Here is a 24,508-nt window from a genome sequence, read left to right as displayed (position 1 = left end):
GCCTACCCGGGTGAGAGTGCGGCTTTTTCTGCCTTTCCTGGCTTCCCTGACTCCAGTCTTAAAATTGCCTGGACTTTCCAGGACTGCCAGACTCTCCAGCTTTGCTAGAGGGGAACTCTCCAATCCAACCCACCCCTCGTGTGCTCACGCCTGCGAGATGACCCAGGGTGCCCCTCGTGTGTTCACGCGTGCGTGACGACCCAGGGTGCCCCTCGTGTGTTCACACGTGCGAGACGACCCAGGGTGCCCCTCGTGTGCTCACGCGTGCGAGACGACCCAGGGTGCTCGAGGTGTTTGAAATGCGTCCTTCTCGTCTGACTTTCTGCTGTGTGTGATGGTGAAAGGAGTTGGTAAACTCTTGCTGCTCTACTAAAATAATTGTGGTTTTGATCAAATCATGTTTCTAATTAATCACTCCTGACCTGTCGGCAGGATCAAGGGAGAAAGCAGATCCCATTCTTTTTTCAAGGTTGCGTTTCAGGAACAGGCTTCAGTTGGGGTCGTCCAGAAAAACACAAACATTTGGCTCTGTTTCCTTTTCAGGAATTTTTAGAGAAATGCGTTAGGCAGCTGACTAGTCTGAGAATCTTAGCATTTGCTAGATAAGTAATCCAACTTGGCCTCAGAGGGAGAAAATCTCCCGTCTTAACCTTTGTCCTAGATATGAAAGTAGGTTGTGTACACTGACAGTTTTTACCTGCCGTCCACGCAGTGGGATTCCTCACTTGCGCAGATCTGATGCAGAGCCCATGGTCCTTTAACAATCAGAAGCCCACTGCCCCCCGGGGGTGAGGACACACCTCTGAGGCGCCGCCTGTCTCTAGCAATGATGAGAATGTCACTGCATCGTGGCCTCCTTTTAGCAACTGTTTTCCTTGCTTAGTCCTTTCATTTTTACTTCCTGCTCCAAGATGAAAAGACCTGTCAAATCTACAGAAAACCCTATGAAATTTCTTAAAATGTCTAAAATCATCAGTCAACCCAGGGCAGGACTGTGGAGTCGCTGAGCGAGGCGTTTCATTTTCTGGTGTGATTCTCGCCCTGTTCCTCCACCGCTGACCTCAGCACCACCCCCACCACCGCCCCCCCCCACCGGCACAGGCTCCTCCTGACCTTCTTGTGTCAAAATCTGAACTAGGATCTGCTAGTCAGTACCTGTCCCCTGTCACGGTCAGCTTAATTGCCACATCTCCAGAGGACATCTGTCCTTTGAGCCAGGCTGGTGGTGAAAGGAAAGTCCCCTTCTCGGGGCCCAGGTCTCCACCCAGTGGACCAGCCTCCGGAGGACCCTCCCCCGGGGTTGTGGCCTGAGTCACCTGCAGGATCTTAGAGAGACTCTGACCTCACCACACACATTAGCGTCTTGGGACCCTTGACACCTTGTCAGGGACAGCGCCAAGAGCCAGCGATCACAGCCCTTATCAGACAAAACGGATATCCACACTGCAACACAATCTGTTCAGCTCTCTTTCCTCTCCGACAGCAATGTGCATTTCCGTAAAAGCAGCAGAGTCCTGCGTGGGGAGAAGCAAGTAGCCGGCATTTATCTTGGAAACCACATGATTCTCTCCTGTGGTTGGATTTGACAGTCCCTGCAGCTGAAGTGCATCAGGGTCTTAAAGCCTCACGTGGATGTGGGCGTGGACAGTCTCAGCACTGGGGATGTGATTGGGTCTTAAAGCCCCACGTGGATGTGGGCGTGGAAGTCTCAGCACTGGGGATGTGATTGAGAGACTTTACCTGCTTTTCCCAAGCCTCAAAAGCAGTGCCAGACACAGACACCAGACGCACAGGTGCCAGGCTTTGAGTCCAAACGTGAACAAACCAGCCAAGTGTTGGTTCTCACGGAACATAAACATCCGTGGACTAAACAGTAACACAGGCATGTTATGCTGGGACGTGGTCACAGCTGTGAAGAAAAATAAGGCAAGATGAGCACCCACGAAGGGGGGCAGAGGTGGGATGCAGATTTCGATGGGGCATGCAGGGTCTCTCCGGGGAGACGGCGCCCAGGCACAGCCTGGGCATGGGAAGGATGGAGCCATGAGGGTTCCAGAGGCAGGGGGTCCAGAAAGCTCCTTTCTTCTTTCCTCTGTCCCATCGGTGCCTGGAAGTCATACTCACTGCTGGGCCTGGGGTGACGCTACTGAGACTGGGACCTCAGCTGTTTGCAGCTGCTTTCAAAGGAGGGTGGGGAATGTGTCAGCTGCAGGTGCTGGAAGAACATGGATTTTTTTTTTTTTTTTTTTTTTTTTTTTTTTTTGAGATAGGGTCTCCCTTTGCTATGCAGGCCGGAGTGCAATAGTGCAATCTCGGCTCACTGCAAACTCCGCCTCCCAGGTTCAAACGATTCTCATGCCTCAGCCTCCAGAGTACCTGGGATTACAGATGCCCGCCACTACACCCGGCTTTTTTTTTTTTTTTTGTATTTTGTATTTGAGATGGGGTTTCACCACATTGGCCAGGCTGGCCTCAAACTCCTAGCCTCAGATGATCCACTCGAGTGGGCCTCCCAAAGTACTGGGATTACAGGTGTAAGCCACTACACCTGGCCTGGATGTTCTTTTGATAAAATGAACAAGTATGGGCAACAGCTCAGAATTAGGAAGGTGAAGGACTGTTGGAGGCTTTGATGAGCCTGGAAATTGCAAAATAGCTGCCTGGAAAAACAGAATTATAAATTAACCAAGAAATGTGCTGGATTGGCGGGAAGCATGGGGCCTGTTGGAGGCCTGTGACTATGAATTTTAGGTGGCTTCAGGTGGCAGGGTTTGCTGTTTCCCTCCAGCCAGTTTTCAAGAGCAAAAGTGCAGCCCTGAGACGGGTTGAGAGCTGGAGCTGCAGGGTCAAGGTCACTCCCAGGTCCAGATGCACTTGACAGAGCAGGGACAAGCAAGAGCCCAGCGCAAAGGGGAGGATGGGGCGTCAGACAAGAGCAAAGATCGGGGTGCCGTGGACTGGACACAGTAGCTGGGTAAAGATGGGAGCACAGTGGACTGGACATGGTGACTGGGCAAAGATGGGGCGCCGTGGACTGGACACCTGAAACTGAGGAAACGGGAAGGAAAGAGGTGCCCTCAGACAGTGGGATGCCCCGAGAAGGAGCGGGTTTTAGTGATGACCGCAGGACTCAAGAAGAAAAGTGAGATGCAGGACAAGATTCCTGTAGGTGAAAATCATCTGAATTAAAGACCAAATTATTCCCTTCATAAATATTGAGGTCACCAAAAATAATGATAGGAGTAGGGGGTCAAAAGAGGCCTCATTCGGGTACCAAAGCTTCCCCCACAAGGAGGGGTTGTGCAGAAAATCTGTGGCGGAGCGAGTGTCTGCAGAATATGCTTCTGGGGACAGGGCTGTGGTCGGGGGCAGGAAGGCCTGGGGTCTTCCTGGGTGCCGGCTGGCTCCCACACAACTCTGTTGACATGGGCAGGCGGGGTGGATGTGCCCTCCGGTCTCGGTTTGCTGAGCTCTGCTTGCAGCCGGGCTACTCGGAGCGCCAGGTGAGAACAGACATCAGAGCATCTCGACAGCTGCAGAAGGGACAGAAAAGCAAATGCTCTGGCCCTCCCCAGACCATGGGGTCAACGTCGCCACTTAATAAGATCCCAGGTGATTCGAATGCACAGTGAAGTTTGCGAAGCACCAGCAGGGAGTAAGAGGGAAGGGAATATTTAGAGAAAAAGAGGAAGAAAGACGTAGAGCGTTTTGGCTGGCAGGACTCCGGAATCGGCACGGGGTAGGGTTGGGAATCGCTTCACCAAGAAAAGTGGAAGCACAAATCCAAGATTTCCTACATAATGCATCTATCCCCTTCCTCTTATAGAACCCTCTCAAGCAAAAAGATTTGTTCCCCAGTAAAAAAAAAAAAAAAAGGCCGGGCGCGGTGGCTCACGCCTATAATCCCAGCACTTTGGGGGTCTGAGGCGGGCGGATCACGAGGTCAGGAGATTGAGACCATCCTGGCTAACACGGTGAAACCCCGTCTCTACTAAAATACAAAAAATTAGCCGGGCATGGTGGTGGGTGCCTGTAGTCCCAGCTACTCAGGAGGCTGAGGCAGGAGAATGGCGGGAACCCGGGAGGCAGAGCTTGCAGTGAACCGATATTGTGCCACTGCACTCCAGCCTGGGCGACAGAGCAAGACTCCATCAAAAAAATAGAAGAAGAGGAAAAAGAAGAAGAAGGCTTGCTGTTTGAGAGGAAGGCTTTCTTTGAAGGTGTTCTTGGTGGGGTAAAGAGGGAAGGAAGCCCTGGGGCCCCGAAGCCGTGTCCTGTTTCCCAGCCACGGGATGGTGCCCCCTCATCCTGGGAATTTCGTCACTTGAGCATCGTATTAAACAGTGTAAGGAATTGAAGGATTCCAGACCCTAAGAGCTGACAATTCAGAATGTTTGAAATATAGACAAAGAAAAACACAATTTCTTATTTTCAAATGTTTTCCCCATTCTTTCATTAACATGCACAACATCCATGTTTTCATTTTTTTGTTTTGTTTTGTTTTTTTGAGACAGAGCCTCACTCAGTCACCTAGGCTGGAGTACAGTGGTGCGATCTCAGCTCACTGTAACCTCCACCTCCAGGGTTCAAGCAATTCTCTTGCCTCAGCCTCCCGAGTAGCTGGAGTTACAGGCACACCACCACACCCGGCTAATTTTTGTATTTTTAGCAGAGATGGGGTTTCACCATGTTGGCCAGGCTGGTCTCGAACTCCTGACCTCAGATGATCCATCCACCTCAGCCTCTCAAAGTGCTGGCATTACAGGCGTGAGCCACCATATCCAGCCCGTCTGTGTTTTCATAAGGCCTCAGCTCTGCCTTGTAGTCTCGCATACTCGACACAGGGACACAGTTTCTTAATCAAGACCTGGCCCATTCTTCAGTTTTGACAAGAGCACGCTCATGGTCCCTGCAGTCAAACCTCTCTTTCTGCAAGGACGTGAATTCTCTGAAACTTCATTAGCCCCCACTTCTCTTACGAAGGATGATCGAGCCTCAAACTGTATTTAAGATATATGCCTTTTCAATTATTAAAAAGTCAAAAAATAATAGATGCTTGTGAGGTTGCAGAGAAAAGGAAACATTTATATGCTGTTGGTAGAAACGTAAATTAGCTCAGCTACTGTGGGAAGCGATTTGGAGATTTCTCAAAGAACTTAAAACAGCTGCCATTTGACCCAGCCATCCCATTACTGGGATATATATCCTAAAGAAAGTAAATCATTCTACCAGAAAGATAACATGCACTCCTGTGTTCATTCACAATAGCAAAGCCATGAAATCAACCTAGGTGTCCATCAGTGGTGAACTGGATAAAGGAAATGTGGTACATTTACACCATGGAACACTATGCAGCCGTAAAAAAAGAATGAAATCGTGTCCTTTGCAAAAATATGGATGCCTCCAGAGGCCATTATCCTAAGAAAATTAATTCAGAAACAGAAAAACAAACAGTGCACGTTCTGACCCGTAAGCAGGAGGTGAACGGTGGATACTTGCAGACGTAAGTGGGAGGTGAACGGTGGATACTTGCAGACGTAAGCAGGAGGTGAACGGTGGATACTTGCAGACGTAAGTGGGAGGTGAACGTTGGATACTCGTGGACATAAAGATGGGAGCAATGGACCCTGGGAGGGGCAGGGGGACAGGGTTGAAAAACGATTCAGTACTACGCTCACTACCTGGGGTACGAGATCATTCATATCCCAAACCTCAGCATCACGCAGTATAGCGCGGCAACAACCTGCACACTTACCTCCTGAACCCACAATACAAGTTGAAATTAAATGTTTAAAAATACCTTTTTAGTAGTGTAAACAAAGCTATCCTAGAAATAAGAGGCAAGACAGGCCCAGGACACACATGTTGCTTGAAATCAGAAAGGACCTACTGATGTCCACAATAACTGAAGTACCGTTGGGGGCTGTGAAGGCAGGAGAATGAAGGGAAGCCGTCTGTGTCCTGAAGTCACCTCCCCCAGGGGAAGAAAGTTGTGCTTCAGTGTCACCAGCAGAACTTGGGGGTGCTGGTTGGGGGACAGTGGAGACCAGGGGAGAGGTTCTTGGTGTGTTTTTAAGTGAAGTTTTAATCTCCAGCATTTAACAGGGAAGAGACAGCATTCATTGATGGTTCTGTGAGAGCCCAACCTTGAGAACAAAATGACTCTGTGCATTTAAACCAGAGGAAATTTAATCCTAGGAGGTGATTCCGTGGCCAGGGAAGGACTAGGAGCCCCAAGAAAACAGCCAGGAGTGAGGAAGCCACAGACCCACCCCTGCCCCAGGCTGGGTGGATGCTGGAGAGCTGAGCAGCTGAGTAAGAAGCCCAGAGCCTAGAGCACAGGCCACCCGGAGACGAAACCTGGGCCCTGCCCTGCAGACGGGTTGGGGGAAAGAGAAATAGGGCCCCTGAGATGAGCCTGGAGGACCTGGGCGGGGACTCAGACCCCAGATTCTGTCTCTGCCCTAGGCTGCGGGACCCAGGTCTCCTGCCAGGACAGAGCAGAGCTGAGCACGGGGGCAGGTTCCGACTGCACCGCCTCCGCCAGCGACCTTACAGGCCGGTTTGCAGGCCTCCTCTGCTGATTTGTGTCATTTTAGAATTCTGCCAGTTCTAAGAGAGCCTGGACTTCCTTTACAGGCGAGAGACGTGGGGCTCGTGTTTGGGGCAATGGGAAATGCGTTTCCCCGTGTGCGGGTGTGGCCTCTGTAGCTCGTTATTCCTGCCACGGTCGCTGTGCTTACAAGAGCACAAGCCTTTCCTGCCTGTGCTCCAAACGCCTTCTTTACTCTTCACCTACTCTGGCAGTGCTCTCAAAAGCATGTATTTTTAGGCTTCTGGGTAGAAAGGACTGTGGTTCCTCTGGGAATAGCCTGTTGGAAATCAAACAGAGAAGCAGCCGGGATGTTTCTGAACAATGCCAAGACAGAGCCAGCCTCCTCCAGCCCATCAGAGCGTCGCATTCCTTTGATTTCCGTTTTCGACGGTGGAAGCTGCATCCTTCCTTTGAGACCCGCGAGAATCTCCTCTGATTAAAGGGTCTTCTTGCTTTTCGTGGAGGCCTCTTCCTGGGAGCAGGCCAAGCGTCTCAGTGAGAGGTCAGGTGCCTCTCGCGCTGCTGAAGCCGTCAGAATCCACTGCCTGCCTCCTCCGTGCCAGTTCCCAGAAGGCGCCCAGTGCCAGAGGAGTTTGAACCTGATCCAAAATGCGTGCACCATGTAGCTTGGGAAAATTCAGCAATTAAAAGCAGCTAAAACTAAGCAATTTATGACTTACAGATGTCAATTTATGACAGAAATCACTGCATATATTGTACCAGCAAAGTGACATTTATTTGGTAATTAATGATTAAAACAGTCATTTCCCAATGTTATGAGCCACCTGGTGTCTGGTGGCATTCAGAGATGGCGGTGCTGGCCCAGGCTGCGAGGACGCGGTGCTCCCGGCAGTGGGGCAGGGTCTCTGGCAGGGAGCTCCGGGTGACACTGCTCTCCCCCCATGTCCCAGGATGTTCCCACAGTGACTTGGCACAGACTGTGGGGGTGACACACAGTTTCCGCCTCAAAATTCCTGACAAACGTTTGCTGAATGAGTGACTACATGGATTAATTAAGGGTTCCATTCCACAGGAGGTAAACACCAAAACATACAGAAACTCTAGGTCAATAAAATACCTGCCAAGACCAGAAGAATCCATTCCACTTCCGCCAGGGGTGAGTGTCCGGCAGGACCAGGCCAGAGGAAGGCGCTCTCTGACCCCAGGGCTGCTCTTCACGCCCTTCTCCCCCTTCCCTCCCTCCTCCTGGCCCCAGTAGATGTGTTGATTGAGTGTTCCCTGAATCTGACCTTGGCAGCCCCTCGCCAAGTGTCAGGCAGGACGGCTGCCCATGTTCTCTGGAGCCACTGTGGGGTGAACACACAGATCCTGCTCCCTCTGGCCCCACTGGGGCAAGCACTGGGGCTGTGCCTCCCACTTCTCTTCACTCACTCTCAAAAGGGCATCGCCCGTGGGTCTGCAGGCATTTCACACCCCTAGTTCCCCAAGGACAGAGCCCCAAACTGGCCAGAGAGGAAGGAGAGTGCAGTGAGAGCCCAAGGTTGTATCCACTTACACAGCGCGGGCCACAGCTGCCCTGGAGTGCAGTCCACGAGCTGCAAAGGAAAGGCTCCTGGCCACAGACCTCCCGCCATGGGCATCCTGGGGGCTGCAGAGCCATCTGCTCAGAGTGGGAGTGGCCAGGAGCAGCCTTTAACCCCTGATTGATAGTGACTTGCTGGCACAATTGGGACTGGATGGTTCCGTGATCGGCTACAAGGGAGGAGGCTCAGGCCACGTGCGGAAGGAGGGCTTGGCCAGAGCCCACGTGCTCCGCGCAGGAGGCCACCTAGCGCCCCTCAGCCTCACTCACGTCACTCCGCCCCACTGGGGTGGGCACACTGCCCCTCCTGAGGCCAGGACTCTGTGTCTGCAGCATAAGGGCCGAGCAGTCCCATTCTCTCTGCCTTTCCCAGCACGTTCTGACAAGCCCAGCTCAGCCCTCACTTCTCAGAGCGCCCATGTACTTGGTACCTTGTGTCCTGGAGACATTCACAGCCAGACGCTCGACAGGACCTTTGATTGGCCGTCGCTGGACCTGGGGCCCATCGGCACCAGAGGGGTGGGAAGGGAGGCTTTCAGGAACCAATCCTCAGGCCCTGGGTGCCTCAGGTGCTTCCTCCGTTTTCTTGTTTTATTTCTGGGCTATCATGTAAGATATCATTGGAAGAAAGACCTTAAAATTATTTTATTTTTGCTTTAAAAATAATGAAAGTTTTACCAGTTCTACAATAGAGGGATGGCAGGAAGGGCGGGCAGAGGGACAGCCGCCCAGGAGGGGAAGGTGTGAGGCCTGCTCCTGGCAGTGCAGTCCTGTCAGACTTGAGCCTGCCTCTGCGTCTTCTGGATCATTGATAAACTGTCTGGGTAAAGGTGAGAAGGACTTTACCACTGTGGCAGCCTGAACAACGCATATTCCTCTCTTAAGCAAGTGGAGAATAATTCAGTCGGTCCCTATAAGTTTCCTGGGGCTGGCCTAGTACCACAGCCCAGGTGGCTTCAATAATAGACATTCACGTTGTCACAGTCATAGAGACTGGAAACCCGAGATCACCGTGTCCATGGGCCTGGTTCCTCCTGAGGCCTCTCCGTGGCTTGCAGACAGCGTCTTCTCCCTGTGTCCTCACAGAGTCCTCCCTCTGTGTGTGTCTGTGTCGTCATCTGCTCTTCTTATAAGGACACCAGGCAGGTTGGACCAGGGTCCAGTCATATGACTTCATTTATCTTCATCAGCTCTGTAAGGACACCATCTCCAAACACTGTCACCTCCTGACCATCTCCAAACACTGTCACTGTCACCTTCTGACTGTCTCCAAACACTGTCACCTTCTGAAGTCCTGGGAGTCAGGGTTTGCACGTGTGAATTTTGACGGGGCTCAATGCAGCCCAGAACAGCACCTTTTCTGCTGTTCTTTTTATTTGAAAAGCACAGTGCACCGTAAGTCTCTCAATTCCGCACGACTCATCCTATTGTAGTACAAACAGGGCTCGCACGGCGGCCTGGGAAGAGCGGGGACCGTGAGGCGGAGACTCTGCGTTCTGGATCTACCATCTCTTCACCTTCACTCTTGCCAAATTACTAAGCACTCGGGGTTGCAGTTTTCTTGTCTGTACAACTGAGGTATCTACTGGTCTCTAAATCCCTTCTAGCTCCCACGACTCTAACAAATCCCAAAATCAGATCCTTTCACTCCAAAACCATGAGACTGCATTACACTAAAACCTCTCCAGGGTCAGTCTGTGTGGCCGCGACCTCCGTGAAGGGGCCTGAGGCTCATGCCTTTTGTGTCTCCAGTAAATAGTGGTAAATTGGTCCATGTGGGCCGTCGACTTTAATCAACTAGAGAGCGTCATTAGCTGCAAAAATGCGTTGACTCATATTCCTTGGCTTTCAAAGACCTATGGTGGCTCTGAGGTTTCCAGAGCCAGCACAATCAGTGCAATTACACTGAGACTCTCCAAAGAATGAGCTTTCTCAGAAAATAGCTGCTGTTCACCGTGTCAGGCCAAAGGTGCTCTAGGAAGGCATGGTACTTTGAGGTTAGCACTTCCAGGAAATTCAGAGAGAACAAAGCAACAAGGAGGTGCTTAAAAATGTGATCAGAGGCCCAGAGAGGAAAACAAACCAAATGTAGTTGTGTGTTTGCCGCGTACAGTGGAGCGGGTGGTCGGGCGGCCTGCAGCGGGGAGGGGTTCCAGGTGTGGGCTGTGGTGTGGGGAGCAGGGACCCCATTTCTCAGAGCCTATTGGAGAGAGGGAAAAATCTCTTTGGCCCTGCTGGGTGTGGGGAAGGCTTTGTTTGCCTGTCTTTGTGTGTTTACTTTTCAGTCCCTGGTAGCCTCTTATAAACAATACAGTGTGTTGTGTTTTGGGGGGGATTCCCTCTACTGGAAGCTTGTATTGCATATTAAGAGAAACTCAAGGCTTGCTGGATGGGCACGGGGAGCTCCATCTAATCTCATGCTGCAGACCCAGCACCCAGGAAGGGGGGTGAGAGGCTCTGCTGGCTGCCGTCCCTCTGAGGTCACAGTTGCCTGAGGAAGGGTCTGGGGTTGTTCCCACGCTTGAGTACGAACTGGATCATCTCTCTGGGCTCCCTGTGATATCTCCTCCCTTTCCAGGGCATCGGTTTTGGAGTCTAGAGAATGGAGATAATGGGTTTGGCCAACTCCATGACAATGGGGAGGAAGAGTGAAGAGCTCTGCGTTGCATTTGCCTCTTATTTAAACTGTTTGACCATGGGTGGGTCTCAGAGGAAGAATAGGAGGAAGAATTAGCACAATCAGGACAAATCCATGCCACTGGGTGGAAACACCAGCCCTGGGCACCCTGCTTGCCCCTGCGCCCTCCTCCCGTCTCCCTCCTTCCTTCCTGCATTTCTCCCACAAATACACCTTTGGAATAATCAAATGACAAGGATGAATCACAATCCATCCACTCCCGCGGCTTTCGGGAAAAAAACTCCTCATGTCCCTGCTAAACAGAGACAGTCGAATTTTTTTGAGGAAACTTGTTTGCCTGCTGAGTCCCAACTTATACACTCGGTCATGTCTGCTCCATGCCCCTCCCCATCCGTCTTTCAGTGAGAGAGGAGGGGAGCCCTAGCTCCACGTCCCACCCCACTCCACCTTTCAGTGAGAGAGGAGGGGAGCCCCCAGCTCCACGCCCCACCCCACTCCACCTTTCAGTGAGAGAGGAGAGGAGCCCCCAGCTCCACGTCCCACCCCACTCCGCTTTTCAGTGAGAGAGGAGGGGACCCCACCAGCTAAAGTGCTTCCTCCCTGGTGTTTTGAACTCCGTGTACTAGACCCCAGCCTCTGCTCCCACCCTGTACTGAAACCCAGCTGCAGTTCCCCTCAGACGTCTTCAGATTCAGACTCTCCCTCTCTTTTATCATCTTCTAGTTGGCAACTCAACAAGCTTAATTCAAGAATAATGACAAACCAACACCTCTCTCCCCCTCCCCTGTGGCCTAGCCAGATCCCCTTAACAGCCCACCTTCGTTCCCACCAGGCCTGCCTCAGCCCCTCACACTCTGGCCACTCACTTGTCCCTTTTAATAAAACTGTCAGCCCAGGTCACACAACTCTCCCCAGCCTCCTAACTTGCCTCGCGTCACGTGATACCATTAGCCAACCTCCCTTGAGTGTAGTAGTTTCTGTGTAGCCTCTGCCGGCTTTTTCTCTTCCTGTCTTTTTCTGTCAGTGCCAGTTTCTCTTTCTCTCCTTATCCTAGACCTTTACTCCCCCTACACTTGCTGAACTGCATTTCACATCTGTGGCTTCAATTGTAACCCATGCATTTTTCAAATCGGACCCTCTGGTAAGGCTTTATTCGCCCTGCTCACTGCCTCCAGGGTGTCCTGGCTGGGCTATCTCACTGGCCGCCCCAGATTCAAAGTCTGTGAAACTGTTTGTCCTCACTGTCTCTGGACCTACACAGTGTATTCACCATGTCAGTGAAGGGGTCTTTGGCTACACCGGGGTCCCCAAAACCACCCTCTGGCTCTGTATTCACTGCACTCACTGGGTGAGGCTGGCACACCAGCAGCCACTGTTTAACACTGTGAAAGTCCACAAATTGTCACCAGCAAAAGGAAGGGAGTCTGGGTGACAACAAGGAGGATCCAGGCTTGTGCCTCCAGGTGTCCTTGCCCAGTTAATTGTGGAAATGGGCTCAGTTCCCCCAGAAATGATGGTGACAATATGTACAATGTCGCCAGCTGGAAAACTCACCTGAGTCTTGGTGTCCAAGGTTCAACCGGGAAACTTACCTGAGCTTCGGTGTCCAAGGTTCAGCTGGGAGAGCTTACCTGAGTCTCCGGGTCCAAGGTTTTTATTGAAGATCAGTCACTTAGGGAGGCAGCATCTGTGTGACAGACCACAGTGGCTCAGATTCCAGCCTCCTAGAGGGAAGAGAGAAATCCTCTATAATTCCATCATTAAAATAAACTATCTGGTCTGTCCAAGGTTCAGCCGGGAGAGCTTACCTGAGTCTCTGGGTCCAAGGTTTTTATTGAAGATCAGTCACTTAGGGAGGCAGCATCTGTTGACAGACCACAGCGGCTCAGACTCCAGCCTTCCAGAGGGAAGAGAGAAATTCTCTATAATTCCATCATTAAAATAAACTATCTGGTCAAGCAAGTACCATGTGGCCCGAATCCTCAGGCACACGAAACACTATGACCAGGCAAGGCCTTCCCAGGCCTATCAGGGGCCTGACCAACAGCTCTGCCCTGAGTCTTGGCTCTGGCCTCCAAAGATGAGTCCTGCAATGAAAAACCAATGCCTCTCCCCCTCCCCACAGTGCATACACCTGTGCAGCCTCTCCCCGCCCACACAGTTTGTACACCTGCGCAGCCTCTCACTCCCCCCCACCCTACAGTGGATACACCTGAGCAGCCTCACTCCCCACCCTATAGTGGATACACCTGCACAGCCTCACGCCCCACCCTACAGTGGATACACCTGCGCAGCCTCACGCCCCACCCTACAGTGGATACACCTGCACAGCCTCACGCCCCACCCTACAGTGGATACACCTGCGCAGCCTCACTCCCCACCCTATAGTGGATACACCTGCACAGCCTCACGCCCCACCCTACAGTGGATACACCTGCACAGCCTCACGCCCCACCCTACAGTGGATACACCTGAGCAGCCTCACTCCCCACCCTATAGTGGATACACCTGCACAGCCTCACGCCCCACCCTACAGTGGATACACCTGCGCAGCCTCACGCCCCACCCTACAGTGGATACACCTGCACAGCCTCACGCCCCACCCTACAGTGGATACACCTGCGCAGCCTCACTCCCCACCCTATAGTGGATACACCTGCACAGGCTCACGCCCCACCCTACAGTGGATACACCTGCACAGCCTCTTGCCCAGTTTCCCCAGAGGCAATGCCGTCACCTGCACTGCTATGCACACACGGTGGGGACCGAAACACCACAATATCTTATCTTCAGGTCCTGTGTCTGTGTAGCCAAGGCCTCCCACCCATGTCCCACTCTCGATGAATGGCTTCTGTCTGTTCCTGCCGGGCTGAGTTTACTGTGTCTGTTCCTAACATGCAGTGCTCACTGAGTTGTTCACCCTTTCCCCAAAACCAGCGAGTGTGTTCACGCTTCACAGACCCTCCCTTCCTGGCAGCCCTGCCTCCAGCCAGCCCTCATCGAGTTCCCGCCTTGCCTGGCATTAGCTGATGGATACGGAGGGTTTATCTGGCTGTGCAGGGAGTCATTTGTCAGGGCCTTCCATCAGAATGTTATCAGGAGACCGGTAATGTGTTCTGCAGTCGTTCGACCTCCTGGTGTTGTTTTCACCCTTCGCCCGGCTGTGATCTCCTAAACATCATTACCATCCTCCGGCCCGGATGTGGCCTTTCTGCAAAGGCTTTAGCATCTGCCTTAAGGGACAAGAGATGCCTGGTACAGGGTGGCACTCTTGTCTCAGATGAGACCCAGGACACACACAGAGTTGCTGCCCGGTCTCCAGTGACTTGTGGTGAGAGCGTTGTGATTGGAGAGCCATAGTGTCCCCAGGTTGTGTCCCCAGCTCCTCACTATTTCTCGTCAAAGTCAGGAGCAGGACAGACAGGCAGACTTTTCACTGCGAGTTGCAGGTAGTAATTTTAGAGCTGGTCAACAGTGGTAACAGAAGCACAGGAGAGCCTTCCCACCCAGTGGAGGCCGGTCTATAAGTGCAGGAACCTGTTGCCAAAACAGCAGGGATTTGACCTACATTCTGCTGCGCTCCACACAGAAAGCCAATCACTGAGACAACGAGTATTGCTGACACAGAGGAGAGGAGAGCTCAGTCTCAAATCCATCTCCCTGACGGACTAAAATCGGGAGTTTATGTAGCAGGGAAGAAATGTGTGGGAAAACAGGAACCAGGGAGAGTTAGGAGGGGCCATCGGTCAACAGGCGGCAGGCAGGTGGTCGCAAACGCAGTCAAGGCAGGCAAGGGGCTGGTGTCTTGTTGTTCCGATGCAGTGATCTGGTGAGTTTCAGCTCCTTGGTGCTTTTTTTTTTTTTTTTTTTTTAAAGGACTGAGAGTCATTTCCTGAGGAAGAAACTCAGATAAAACAAACATAATTTTCAAGCTTTACAACCAGAAGGGTCCATTTCTCTGTTCATATCAAAAAGCTATGAGGCTGTTGAGTCAGTTTGAAATCCGTGCTCCCTGCAGCCTCCCTCATCCTGCCCACTAGCACCGGCCATTCTGCTGACTGCTCCCAACACTAGAGTGTGCAGGGCACTGACTGTGTGCCCCGTGCACCCTCACTGCACTTCTGCCTCTGCTGACCTTGGGGTTTCCTTGTTGCTTTTCATGGAGTGCAGTGCAGTCAGCAGAGGCCCCTCCGCCACCCCTGCCAAGGCCGTCCACACCCATGAACAGGTAATACCCCTCGGCTGCTAAGGCCACAGCATTCCCAGAGCTCTACGAGGTCCCTTCCTGGCTAACAGAGGCCATCATGCTTAAGAGAAGGGGAGGAAGGGGAGGAAAAATTCAGGGGAGAGACAAAATTCGTACAGTCAAGGTCACTGCCCAGGGAAGCCCACTGAAACTCTCTTCTAACTTTGTGGACGAGGAAATCCATTCTCGTTTCTGTTCTACTTGTTTTTCTGTATCTTATATCCCAAAGAATTTATTGTTTACGGTTACAAACATCCCCCAAATGTTCAGATCACACTGATTTTAATTATTTTGAACTATCTTTAAACATAAGAAAGATAGAAAATGGAAGTGAAGTGCAAAATGGAGATAGTCTTCCAGAGAAGGACGCTGGTGTGAATTGCACCCACTGCATCTGGTTCTGAAAATATTCCCTAGTGGGATCAATACTCGTTAGGAAGCGTGGAGCCATGGCTGCACCGGGCTACACACTCTTCAGAATGAAGTGGCACCACAGAACACAGAGGCTCAAATTGCCAAGGCCAACAGCTATGAGACGGGTGGAGAGATGGAGCTGGTATTTCAACTCCCAATACTGGGTGCTCAGTAAAAGTCAGTTCACCAAGCCTACCAAACTTCCCAGGGTCCATTCACATTCCTGCTGCAAGGGATGTGTGTGTGTGTACTTTGCAATTACAGACTTCACATATTATGTAGACTTTACCCAATACGTAGACTTCATATATAATGTAGACACTTTGCATTATATAGACAATAGGTATTTTGTTTACTTGACATATTACACACTCTTTACATATCATATATACCCTACATGTTATATAGACTTTATGTGGTATGTACACTTGACATAACACTTGTAATTTACATATTATATACACTTTATTATGTGTACTTTACATACTACATACGTTTCACACTGTATGCACACATTACACATCGCATAGGCGATACACGCCTCCTCGACGTAAGAGCAGAGTCTGTACCTGTGCATCCATTCCCACCCCTTTACCTCCTGTCCAGGCCCCGGCATTATCCTCCTGCCACGACTTGCTGTGCCTAGCCCCAACAGAGCCTTCTCCAACCCTGTAGACCCTGCCCTGGTGACTCCAGCTGGGTCCTCTGGAACCCAGAAGGGTGGTCCCTCAGGCGAGCCGCTAGTCCACGTCCTGTGTGAAAAGCCACAGCCCCCCAAGCCTGATCCTGAAAAGCCTGCCCTCGGCCAAGGAGTGGAGCTGCCCATCAGAGCCCCCCAAGGCAGCACACAGCCCAACACTTCACACCCCTGGGGGCTTCATGCTGCGGCCCACCAGGTGGTGACCTATGGGAGGGGCTGTGGCCACTCACCAGCCGATGCCCTGGAAACTCAGCAGCCCTCGTGCCACCTGCCCCAGGCCAGGCTCACCCCACTGCCCTCTCAGACTCTGGCGTTGCTTTCAGTATTCACGCAACAACAGCATGGGGTTTCATGACCGTCCTGAGCAGGGCCCAGAGAATCTACCCGGGATGGCTCTACTCCACGGTCAGGAAAACACGTGGTGAAGCCATCATTGCCCATTCGTCACGTCCCTGAGGTCACCATTTTGTGTTTTTTTTTTGTCACCTGTGATTCTCGCTTTCAGCAAGAGCTATCTGTGGGCCATCACAAACACGTTAAGTTCCCATTTTGCAAGAGATAAGTTCTTAAAATACAGACAAAATTGACTTGATGGGATGAACTTGAGATTTCTGGCCAGAGCTGCCTCACGTCACGGGCGGGCTGTAAACTTAACGCATCTCTGCTGTTGCGCTAAGCGGGCCTGGCACTGCCCCTTCCCAGGGAAGGAGAAGGAACGCAGTCCCTGGCTGCTCAGGAGAGCACGGGCACAAATATTTCCACCACAGCATTGTTCAGGTCTATTTTTTATTTCAAAAGCTCCCTTCATCCGTTGAAGAATGAAGTTGGTGACAACGTATCTTTCCTCTGATGGTAGCGTTTCTCTTCCAGTTGAAATCTCTTCATCTGCGAGGGTGTGTGGGAGACGTGAATAGCTCCCAGCCTGAATAAATGCAGCAATGGACGGCAGATCTGCTGTTACTGTGATGTCTAAATTGTCCTTCAATTAAGCTGGAGAGGTTTGTGAGAGCTTTAATTGATCTCTTTTTAGATACAATGAGCTATCAAAAATGGAATACTAAATAACAGGCTTGTTGTCAGCGTCTGCTATGCAAGGGAGGAGGGAGCTATTTAAAATGTGTTCCCAGCATATTAATTGCAGGAGGCCTTGACTGCACTGCAGACCCACCTGGAGGACGCCCTTCACAGGCAACTCTTTAAAGTTGGAAGGACCTGGCGCAGCCCTCCAGACAAGGCCTGGCAGAGGAGGGCAGTCAGGACCAGCTTCTGCTTCTCAGGGTTTCACTTCTGGCTCTCAACGCCATCATCCTGCAGTGTTGGAACGCAGAGAGCAGGGAGAGCAGGGAGCGCAGGGAAGGCACCCCACACTGCCCCCGGAGTAGAATCCCACCTGTCCCAACAACCCAGGCAGGGAAGCTGCATCGCCACCATAACAGGCCTGGAGCTGCCCAGCCACGGAGCTGCAAGTGGAAAAACACACCTGGACAAGACTCTGCTCATGTGGACGGACAGCTGTGATGGCAGCGGGACCCAAACTGCATCTGAGTGCAGGGGTCCAGGCGGCTGTGATCGCACGGCCCAAACTGCATCTGAGCGGGGTCTGGGCGGCTGTGATCGCAGGGTCCGAATTGGGTCTGAGTGGGGTCTGGGCGGCTGAGATCGCAGGGTCCGAATTGGGTCTGAGTGGGGTCTGGGCGGCTGAGATCGCAGGGTCCGAATTGGGTCTGAGTGGGGTCTGGGCGGCTGAGATCGCAGGGTCCGAATTGGGTCTGAGTGGGGTCTGGGCGGCTGAGATCGCAGGGTCCGAATTGGGTCTGAGTGGGGTCTGGGCGGCTGAGATCGCAGGGTCCGAATTGGGTCTGAGTGGGGTCTGGGCGGCTGAGATCGCAGGGTCCGAATTGGGTCTGAGTGGGGTCTGGGCGGCTGAGATCGCAGGGTCCGAATTGGGTCTGAGTGGGGTCTGGGCGGCTGAGATCGCAGGGTCCGAATTGGGTCTGAGTGGGGTCTGGGCGGCTGAGATCGCAGGGTCCGAATTGGGTCTGAGTGGGGTCTGGGCGGCTGAGATCGCAGGGTCCGAATTGGGTCTGAGTGGGGTCTGGGCGGCTGAGATCGCAGGGTCCGAATTGGGTCTGAGTGGGGTCTGGGCGGCTGAGATCGCAGGGTCCGAATTGGGTCTGAGTGGGGTCTGGGCGGCTGAGATCGCAGGGTCCGAATTGGGTCTGAGTGGGGTCTGGGCGGCTGAGATCGCAGGGTCCGAATTGGGTCTGAGTGGGGTCTGGGCGGCTGAGATCGCAGGGTCCGAATTGGGTCTGAGTGGGGTCTGGGCGGCTGAGATCGCAGGGTCCGAATTGGGTCTGAGTGGGGTCTGGGCGGCTGAGATCGCAGGGTCCGAATTGGGTCTGAGTGGGGTCTGGGCGGCTGAGATCGCAGGGTCCGAATTGGGTCTGAGTGGGGTCTGGGCGGCTGAGATCGCAGGGTCCGAATTGGGTCTGAGTGGGGTCTGGGCGGCTGAGATCGCAGGGTCCGAATTGGGTCTGAGTGGGGTCTGGGCGGCTGAGATCGCAGGGTCCGAATTGGGTCTGAGTGGGGTCTGGGCGGCTGAGATCGCAGGGTCCGAATTGGGTCTGAGTGGGGTCTGGGCGGCTGAGATCGCAGGGTCCGAATTGGGTCTGAGTGGGGTCTGGGCGGCTGAGATCGCAGGGTCCGAATTGGGTCTGAGTGGGGTCTGGGCGGCTGAGATCGCAGGGTCCGAATTGGGTCTGAGTGGGGTCTGGGCGGCTGAGATCGCAGGGTCCAAGCTGCCTCTGAGTGGGGTCTGGGCGGCTGAGATCGCAGGGTCGGAATTGGGTCTGAGTGGGGTCTGGGCGGCTGAGATCGCAGGGTCCAAGCTGCCTCTGAGTGGGGGTCTGGGCGGCTGAGATCGCAGGGTCGGAATTGGGTCTGAGTGGGGGCTATCTTCCAAGGCCACAGGTGAGACTCACGTGCCCTGGAACACTCCTTGAGGCAGCCGGGCCAGGAGGGTGGGGGCTGTTGCCTGACATGCCCTTGGTGGCAGGGACTGAGTTTATTTTCTTTCTCCTCCTGACCATGTTGGCCACCAAGAAACTTCATTTCCCCAATCAGATGTGGACATGCTCGTCTCAGGGCCCACAGGCTGCCCTTTAGGTACCAAAACACGTGTGTCCGCCAAGAACGAGGAACTGCAAATAAAATCCTGTTTTCTTCTTGTCTTGTTGAGAATCAGGGCCTTGATTTGGTTCCCAGATTTTAAAAACAAGTCAGAGCTGCCACGATTCAGATAAAAACCAAACTGTCTGTTATACCTCTAATTACCAGCTTGACTTCTGAGTAAAATGGTACTATTCAATTATTGGTTTTTATTCACTTGTCAGCCACCAAAAAAAAAAAAAAAATTATCACTGCTGTCAAACCACTAAAAGAACAGAAACTCTGCAAATTGCTTTCTAAACATAGCTACTTCCGACCCAATACCTCTCTGCAGCGTGTCAAAAATTGTATAATGTTATGTTGCATGCAAATCATATTCAACGGGGGCTGTTTCTAAGATTTTGTTTTACATTATGTAATTTTATTAAAATGATTTCTTTTGTCACCACTTTATGTGTGGCTCATTTTGAGACTTTCCACTTAACACGTAAAATATACATTTGATCCATCCCCTGTAAATAAAAGCGAAATTGTCAAACAGTAGTGTGCTGCTTTAAATTCTCCCATGATGTGAAGGCAATATCTAGCTCTCCTGGGCAACTTCAGGGTTCCAAACACCACGGGTGGGCCTCCCTAACTTCCGGTGCACCCTCGACCTTGCCAGTTGTGTTGCGTTTCCTGTTTGAGGGAAACAAGACCGCCATAGTTAGCCTAGTCTGGGAGAGGTGGCTGACACTTCAGTGCCAGCGGGCCCAATGCCCCCTTTCTGTGGCCTTGGAAGCCAGACACACAGCAGTGGTTGATGGGTTTGCATCAGGCCAGACCATGGCATGGAGAAAATGGCACCAGCTACTATGGAGTGAGCGCTTAACACCTACAAGGCTTAGGCAGAGAAGGACTCTATGCCCCTTCATGCTCACTAGCAAGTGGGGAGCACACCTGTTGCACTGCTGGACAAAAAAATAAATAAACAAAAGGCAAAGCGTTCAGGAAATGTTAAGTATGGTGCATAGTCCCAGAGCAGCTACATCCTAAGGCCAGCTTTGAACCTGGAGTGCTGCCCCTGGAGTTTCTGTTATACCCGCTCTGGTCTGGCCTCCCCGCCACTATAGTCTCCCAGAGGAAACTCTGGCTTTAGGATGCAGAGACTCACATCCCAGAGCTGCGTGGAGCCAGGCAGGTCTCTGCCCTCTCTGGCCTAAGACCCCTCACCTGTCGTGAAAATGACGCCTGTACGCTCTGAGGCCCACAGGACAGCAGAGCAGCCTCAGTGAGGGCGGATGGGACGCCGTGCAGTGTGAACTTCCAGGCAGGCAGAGCCTGTCACTCTCCCTCTAGGCGTGGAGGTAAGCATCCACTGAGTGCGGCAGCAGCCAGGGTCAGGCGGCACGGGCAGCAGTGGCTTCTCCTGCCCTGATTTCTGCTGAGTTCCTGGCCTCGACTCCCATAGCCCTGATATTGTGTGGCATGCTCCAGTGGCACTGAAGGACCTCGAGCCCCTCAGCATGCCTGGCCTCAGCCTCCTATACCCTCACCCAGGCCGTGTCCATGGGCAGAACGCTCCCCGTCCACCACAGGATGCCCATCCTCCAAGTGCCCTGTGGCCTCCACGCCTCTCTCTTCCCGCGGGTCTGGGTCAGGTGTGCCTCCAGCATGTCCTCCAGGGCCCACGTGGTCCTCTGAGATAACTCACACTGGGCTCTGCCACAGCTGTCCACTTCTCTTTCCTCTACCAGATGCTCAGGGACATCCCATCTCACTCCTGGATCCACTGTGTCTAATGCAAACTGGGGAGAGGGTGAAGGAGGGATCAGAGGAGACCCCTCCGGCTTGTGCTCTGGAAGGGACTTCGCGGTCTGGCCAGTCCCAGATCAAGACCCCTGTGGGACGCCCACCAGCTGGTGCAGACCTGCGGGATCCCTCTTTCCCAGGGTCCTGCAACCCCCGCAGGCACAGCCACAAACGCAGGCACCGGAGAGACTTCTAGGCTCTCTGGATGTGTGCAAGAATGCAGCATTGACCCTGAGAGGGAAGGGAAGGGAGGCGGGCAGGTGCTCAGCACATCCAGCCTCTAAAGGAGCTCCCCCAGGCCTCTGTGTGACATCCGTGTGTGTCTCAGAAGTGCTCCAACTTGAGCCCTTCATCACCTTGCTCTATGAGGAGCTACTGCTTGCAGTTCTGAACTTTCAGTTTTTTAGGAAAAGCAATTCTTTTTCTTTTTTACTTTAAGTTCCAGGATACATGTGCAAGACGTGCAGGTTTGTTACATAGGTATACATGTTCCATGGGGGTTTGCTGCACCTGTCAGCCTGTCATCTAGGTTTTAAGACCCGCGTGCATTAGGTATTTGTCCTAATGCTCTCCCTCCCCTCACCCCCAACCCCCTGACAGACCCCAGTGTGTGATGTTCCCCTCCCTGTGTCCATGTGTTCTCACTGTTCAACTCCCACTTATGAGTGAGAATATGCTGCGTTTGGTTTTCTGTTCTCATGATAGTTTGCTGAAAATGATGTCTTCTAGCTTCATCCGTGTCCCTGCAAAGGACATGATCTCATTCCTTTTTATGGCTGCATGGTATTCCATGGTGTATATATGCCATGTTTTCTTTATTCAGTCTATCATTGATGGGCATTTGGGTTGGTTACAAGTCTTTGCTATTGTGAACAGTGCTGCAATAAACATATGTGTGCATGTGTCTTTATAGTAGAATGATTTATATTCATTTGGTTATATGCCCAGTAATGGGATTGCTGGGTCAAATGGTATTTCTGGCTCTCGATTCTTGAGGTATCGTCACACTGTCTTCCATAACCATTGAACTAATTTATGTTCCCACCAACAATGTAAAAGCGTTCCTATTTCTCCACAGCCTTGCTGGCATCTATAGTTTCTCTACCTTTTAATCATTGCCATTCTGACTGGCATGAGATGGTATCTCACTGTGGTTGTGATTTGTGTTTCTCTAATGACCAGTGATGATGGGTTTTATTTCATGTTTGTTGGCCTCATAAATGTATTCTTTTGAGACATGTCTGTTCATATGCTTTGCCCACTTTTTGACAGGGTTGTTTGTTTTTTTCTTGTACATTTGTTTAAGTTCTTTGTAGATTCTGGATATTAGACCTTTATCAGATGGGTAGATTACAACATTTTTCTCCCATTCTGTAGGTTGCCTCTTCACTCTGATGATAGTTTCTTTTGCTGTGCAGAAGCTCTTTAGCTTAATTAGATCCCATTTGTCAATTTTGGCTTTTGTTGCAATTGCTTTTGGCATTTTCGTTATGAAGTCTTTGCCATGACTATGTCCTGAATAGCATTGCCTAGATTTTCTTCTAGGGTTTTTATGGTTTGGGGTTTTACATTTAAGTCTTTAATCCATCTTAAGTTAATTTTTGTATAAGGTGTAAAAGGGATCGAGTTTCAGTTTTCTGCATATGGCTAGCCAGTTTTCCCAGCACCATTTATTAAATAGGGAACCATTTCCCCACTGAAAAGAGCAATTTTATTTTCTCATTTTCTTGGGAACATTTTGCTTGTCTAGGGCCAGAGTCCTAGTTACAGCATTTAGAAAATAAACACATAAGCTAGATTCTAGAGCCATGAGTAATCCGAAAGGAGGTGGCCACTGTCCGGTGCCTGATGCCGCGTGTGAGGTGGCAAGTGGAGACACAGGTGCAGACCTGCCTTCCTGGTTCGTTGCCGATGGAGAAGCATCAAGGGTTTTGGGCCACGCGGCGCTGGGAGGAAGATGTCTCAGCCCACTTGGCTGGTGTCACAAAATACCATAGATTTGGTGGTTTAAACAATACATGTTTATTTCTCAGTTCTGAAGGCTGGAAACCCAACACCAAGGTCCAGCCCACTAGGATTGCGGTGAGAGCCCTTCCTGAGGCCCTCCGTGAGCCCCTCCGTGAGCCCCTCGGTGAGGCCCCTTCCTGGCTTGCGAATGGTGCTTTCTGTATCCTCGCGTGGCAGACAGCAAGAGCGGCCCTGGTCTCTCTCTCTTCTCATCGTAAGGGCCCCACCCTCCAGACCCCATCTTACCCAAATCACCTCCCCAGGAACCACCTCCTCATGCCAGCCTCTGGGGTTGGGGCCTCGACGCCTGAATCTGGGCATAACACGGGTTTGGACCCACTCTGCCAAGAGCCTGGACACTCTCCCGCTGCTGCCCACGTTTCTGGGGCCTGGTTGTTGGGCCAGGATCTCTGTGTTCTCTTTCTACCCTAAAAGGCCAGGATTCCGAGTCGTCTGTGAAACCATGGGAGAGAGATTTGACGTTTGCCTCCCTTTCAAACGAAAGGAAAAGACTGGGGAGGGAGAGGGCAGCACTCCCCAGACAGGCCCTGACCACATCCTGGCCCCCACCCCTTAGCAGAACAACTCTGAACTTCCACCGACTCACAGGGGCGAGGGCAGGGCAAGGAGACTCAGCACCTGCGCTGCTCACCACCGGGCGAGAAGTCACAGCTGGTTAGGAGGTCGCACGCAAGCAGAGGTGCGAGCCCCGAGGGACGGCGTGAGTTATGTCGACAGAGTCCCCTCAAGGGACCCCGGTGTCTTGGCAGCAGAGGAGGCATGCGTCACTGTCAGCCTCCGCGAAGGATAAATGGATGGCCCGGAATCTCGCCATCAGCGACATTGCCGTCTGGGGAAAAATGGGAGTTGAGTTTGATGTTATAAATCACCATAATTTGTTACAATTTCCAAAGACAAATATGACAGCGTGGAATTACTCTGCAGCACCGAGGCTGTCATTTGCGGAAGCCATAAAATGCCGGAGCCAATCTAAGAACGAGATACATTTAATCTGAGGAAGCGGAGCTCAGTACCGCCTCCGAGTAATGTGTTTACCAAGAACTGAGCTGCACCGGCGCGGAGGTATTGCTGAATGCTCATTTCCTTTCACTCCGAATGAGACTGACTCTCGTCTGAAGATTTTGCTAGCAGCTGGCATGGATTCTCCTCGACAGCTTCCATTTGCTCAGCTGGAGGAGAGAAGAGCTGATGTCTGTGTTGCCCGGGGACGGTGTACACAGCCAAATCCCAGCACACGCGTGACTGTGCGAGCCTCCCTCACCACGATGGATCAGAGCAGGAGCCACAGGGGTGTTGCGTGTCACCAAAATCCTGTTCAGGACCCACGGGTTGCGGAGGCGTGGCCTGCGTGCTGTTGCCTGGTCCTGTCTTTCCAGATCTGGACG

At 52.1% G+C, this 24,508-nt stretch overlaps 2 protein-coding genes across 2 annotated transcripts in view; one reads left to right on the top strand and one right to left on the bottom strand.

Moving 5' to 3' along the window:
* Positions 1-24,508, top strand: part of ADARB2 (adenosine deaminase RNA specific B2 (inactive)) — a 530,095-nt gene that overhangs the window by 170,784 nt on the left and 334,803 nt on the right.
* Positions 3,168-24,508, bottom strand: part of LOC108538013 (uncharacterized) — a 29,102-nt gene continuing 7,761 nt past the window's right edge. The window contains exon 2 of the mRNA XM_017885821.1: positions 3,168-3,533. Within this exon, the coding sequence (XP_017741310.1) occupies positions 3,222-3,533 (312 nt within the window). The 3' untranslated portion in view covers positions 3,168-3,221. The remainder of the gene's footprint in view (positions 3,534-24,508) is intronic.

Source organism: Rhinopithecus bieti, unplaced genomic scaffold (assembly GCF_001698545.2).
Source record: "Rhinopithecus bieti isolate Rb0 unplaced genomic scaffold, ASM169854v2 scaffold_15437, whole genome shotgun sequence".
NCBI classification, from domain to species: domain Eukaryota; kingdom Metazoa; phylum Chordata; class Mammalia; order Primates; family Cercopithecidae; genus Rhinopithecus; species Rhinopithecus bieti.
Note: the sequence above shows the minus strand (reverse complement) of the source record. Positions and strands in the feature narration are given on the sequence as shown.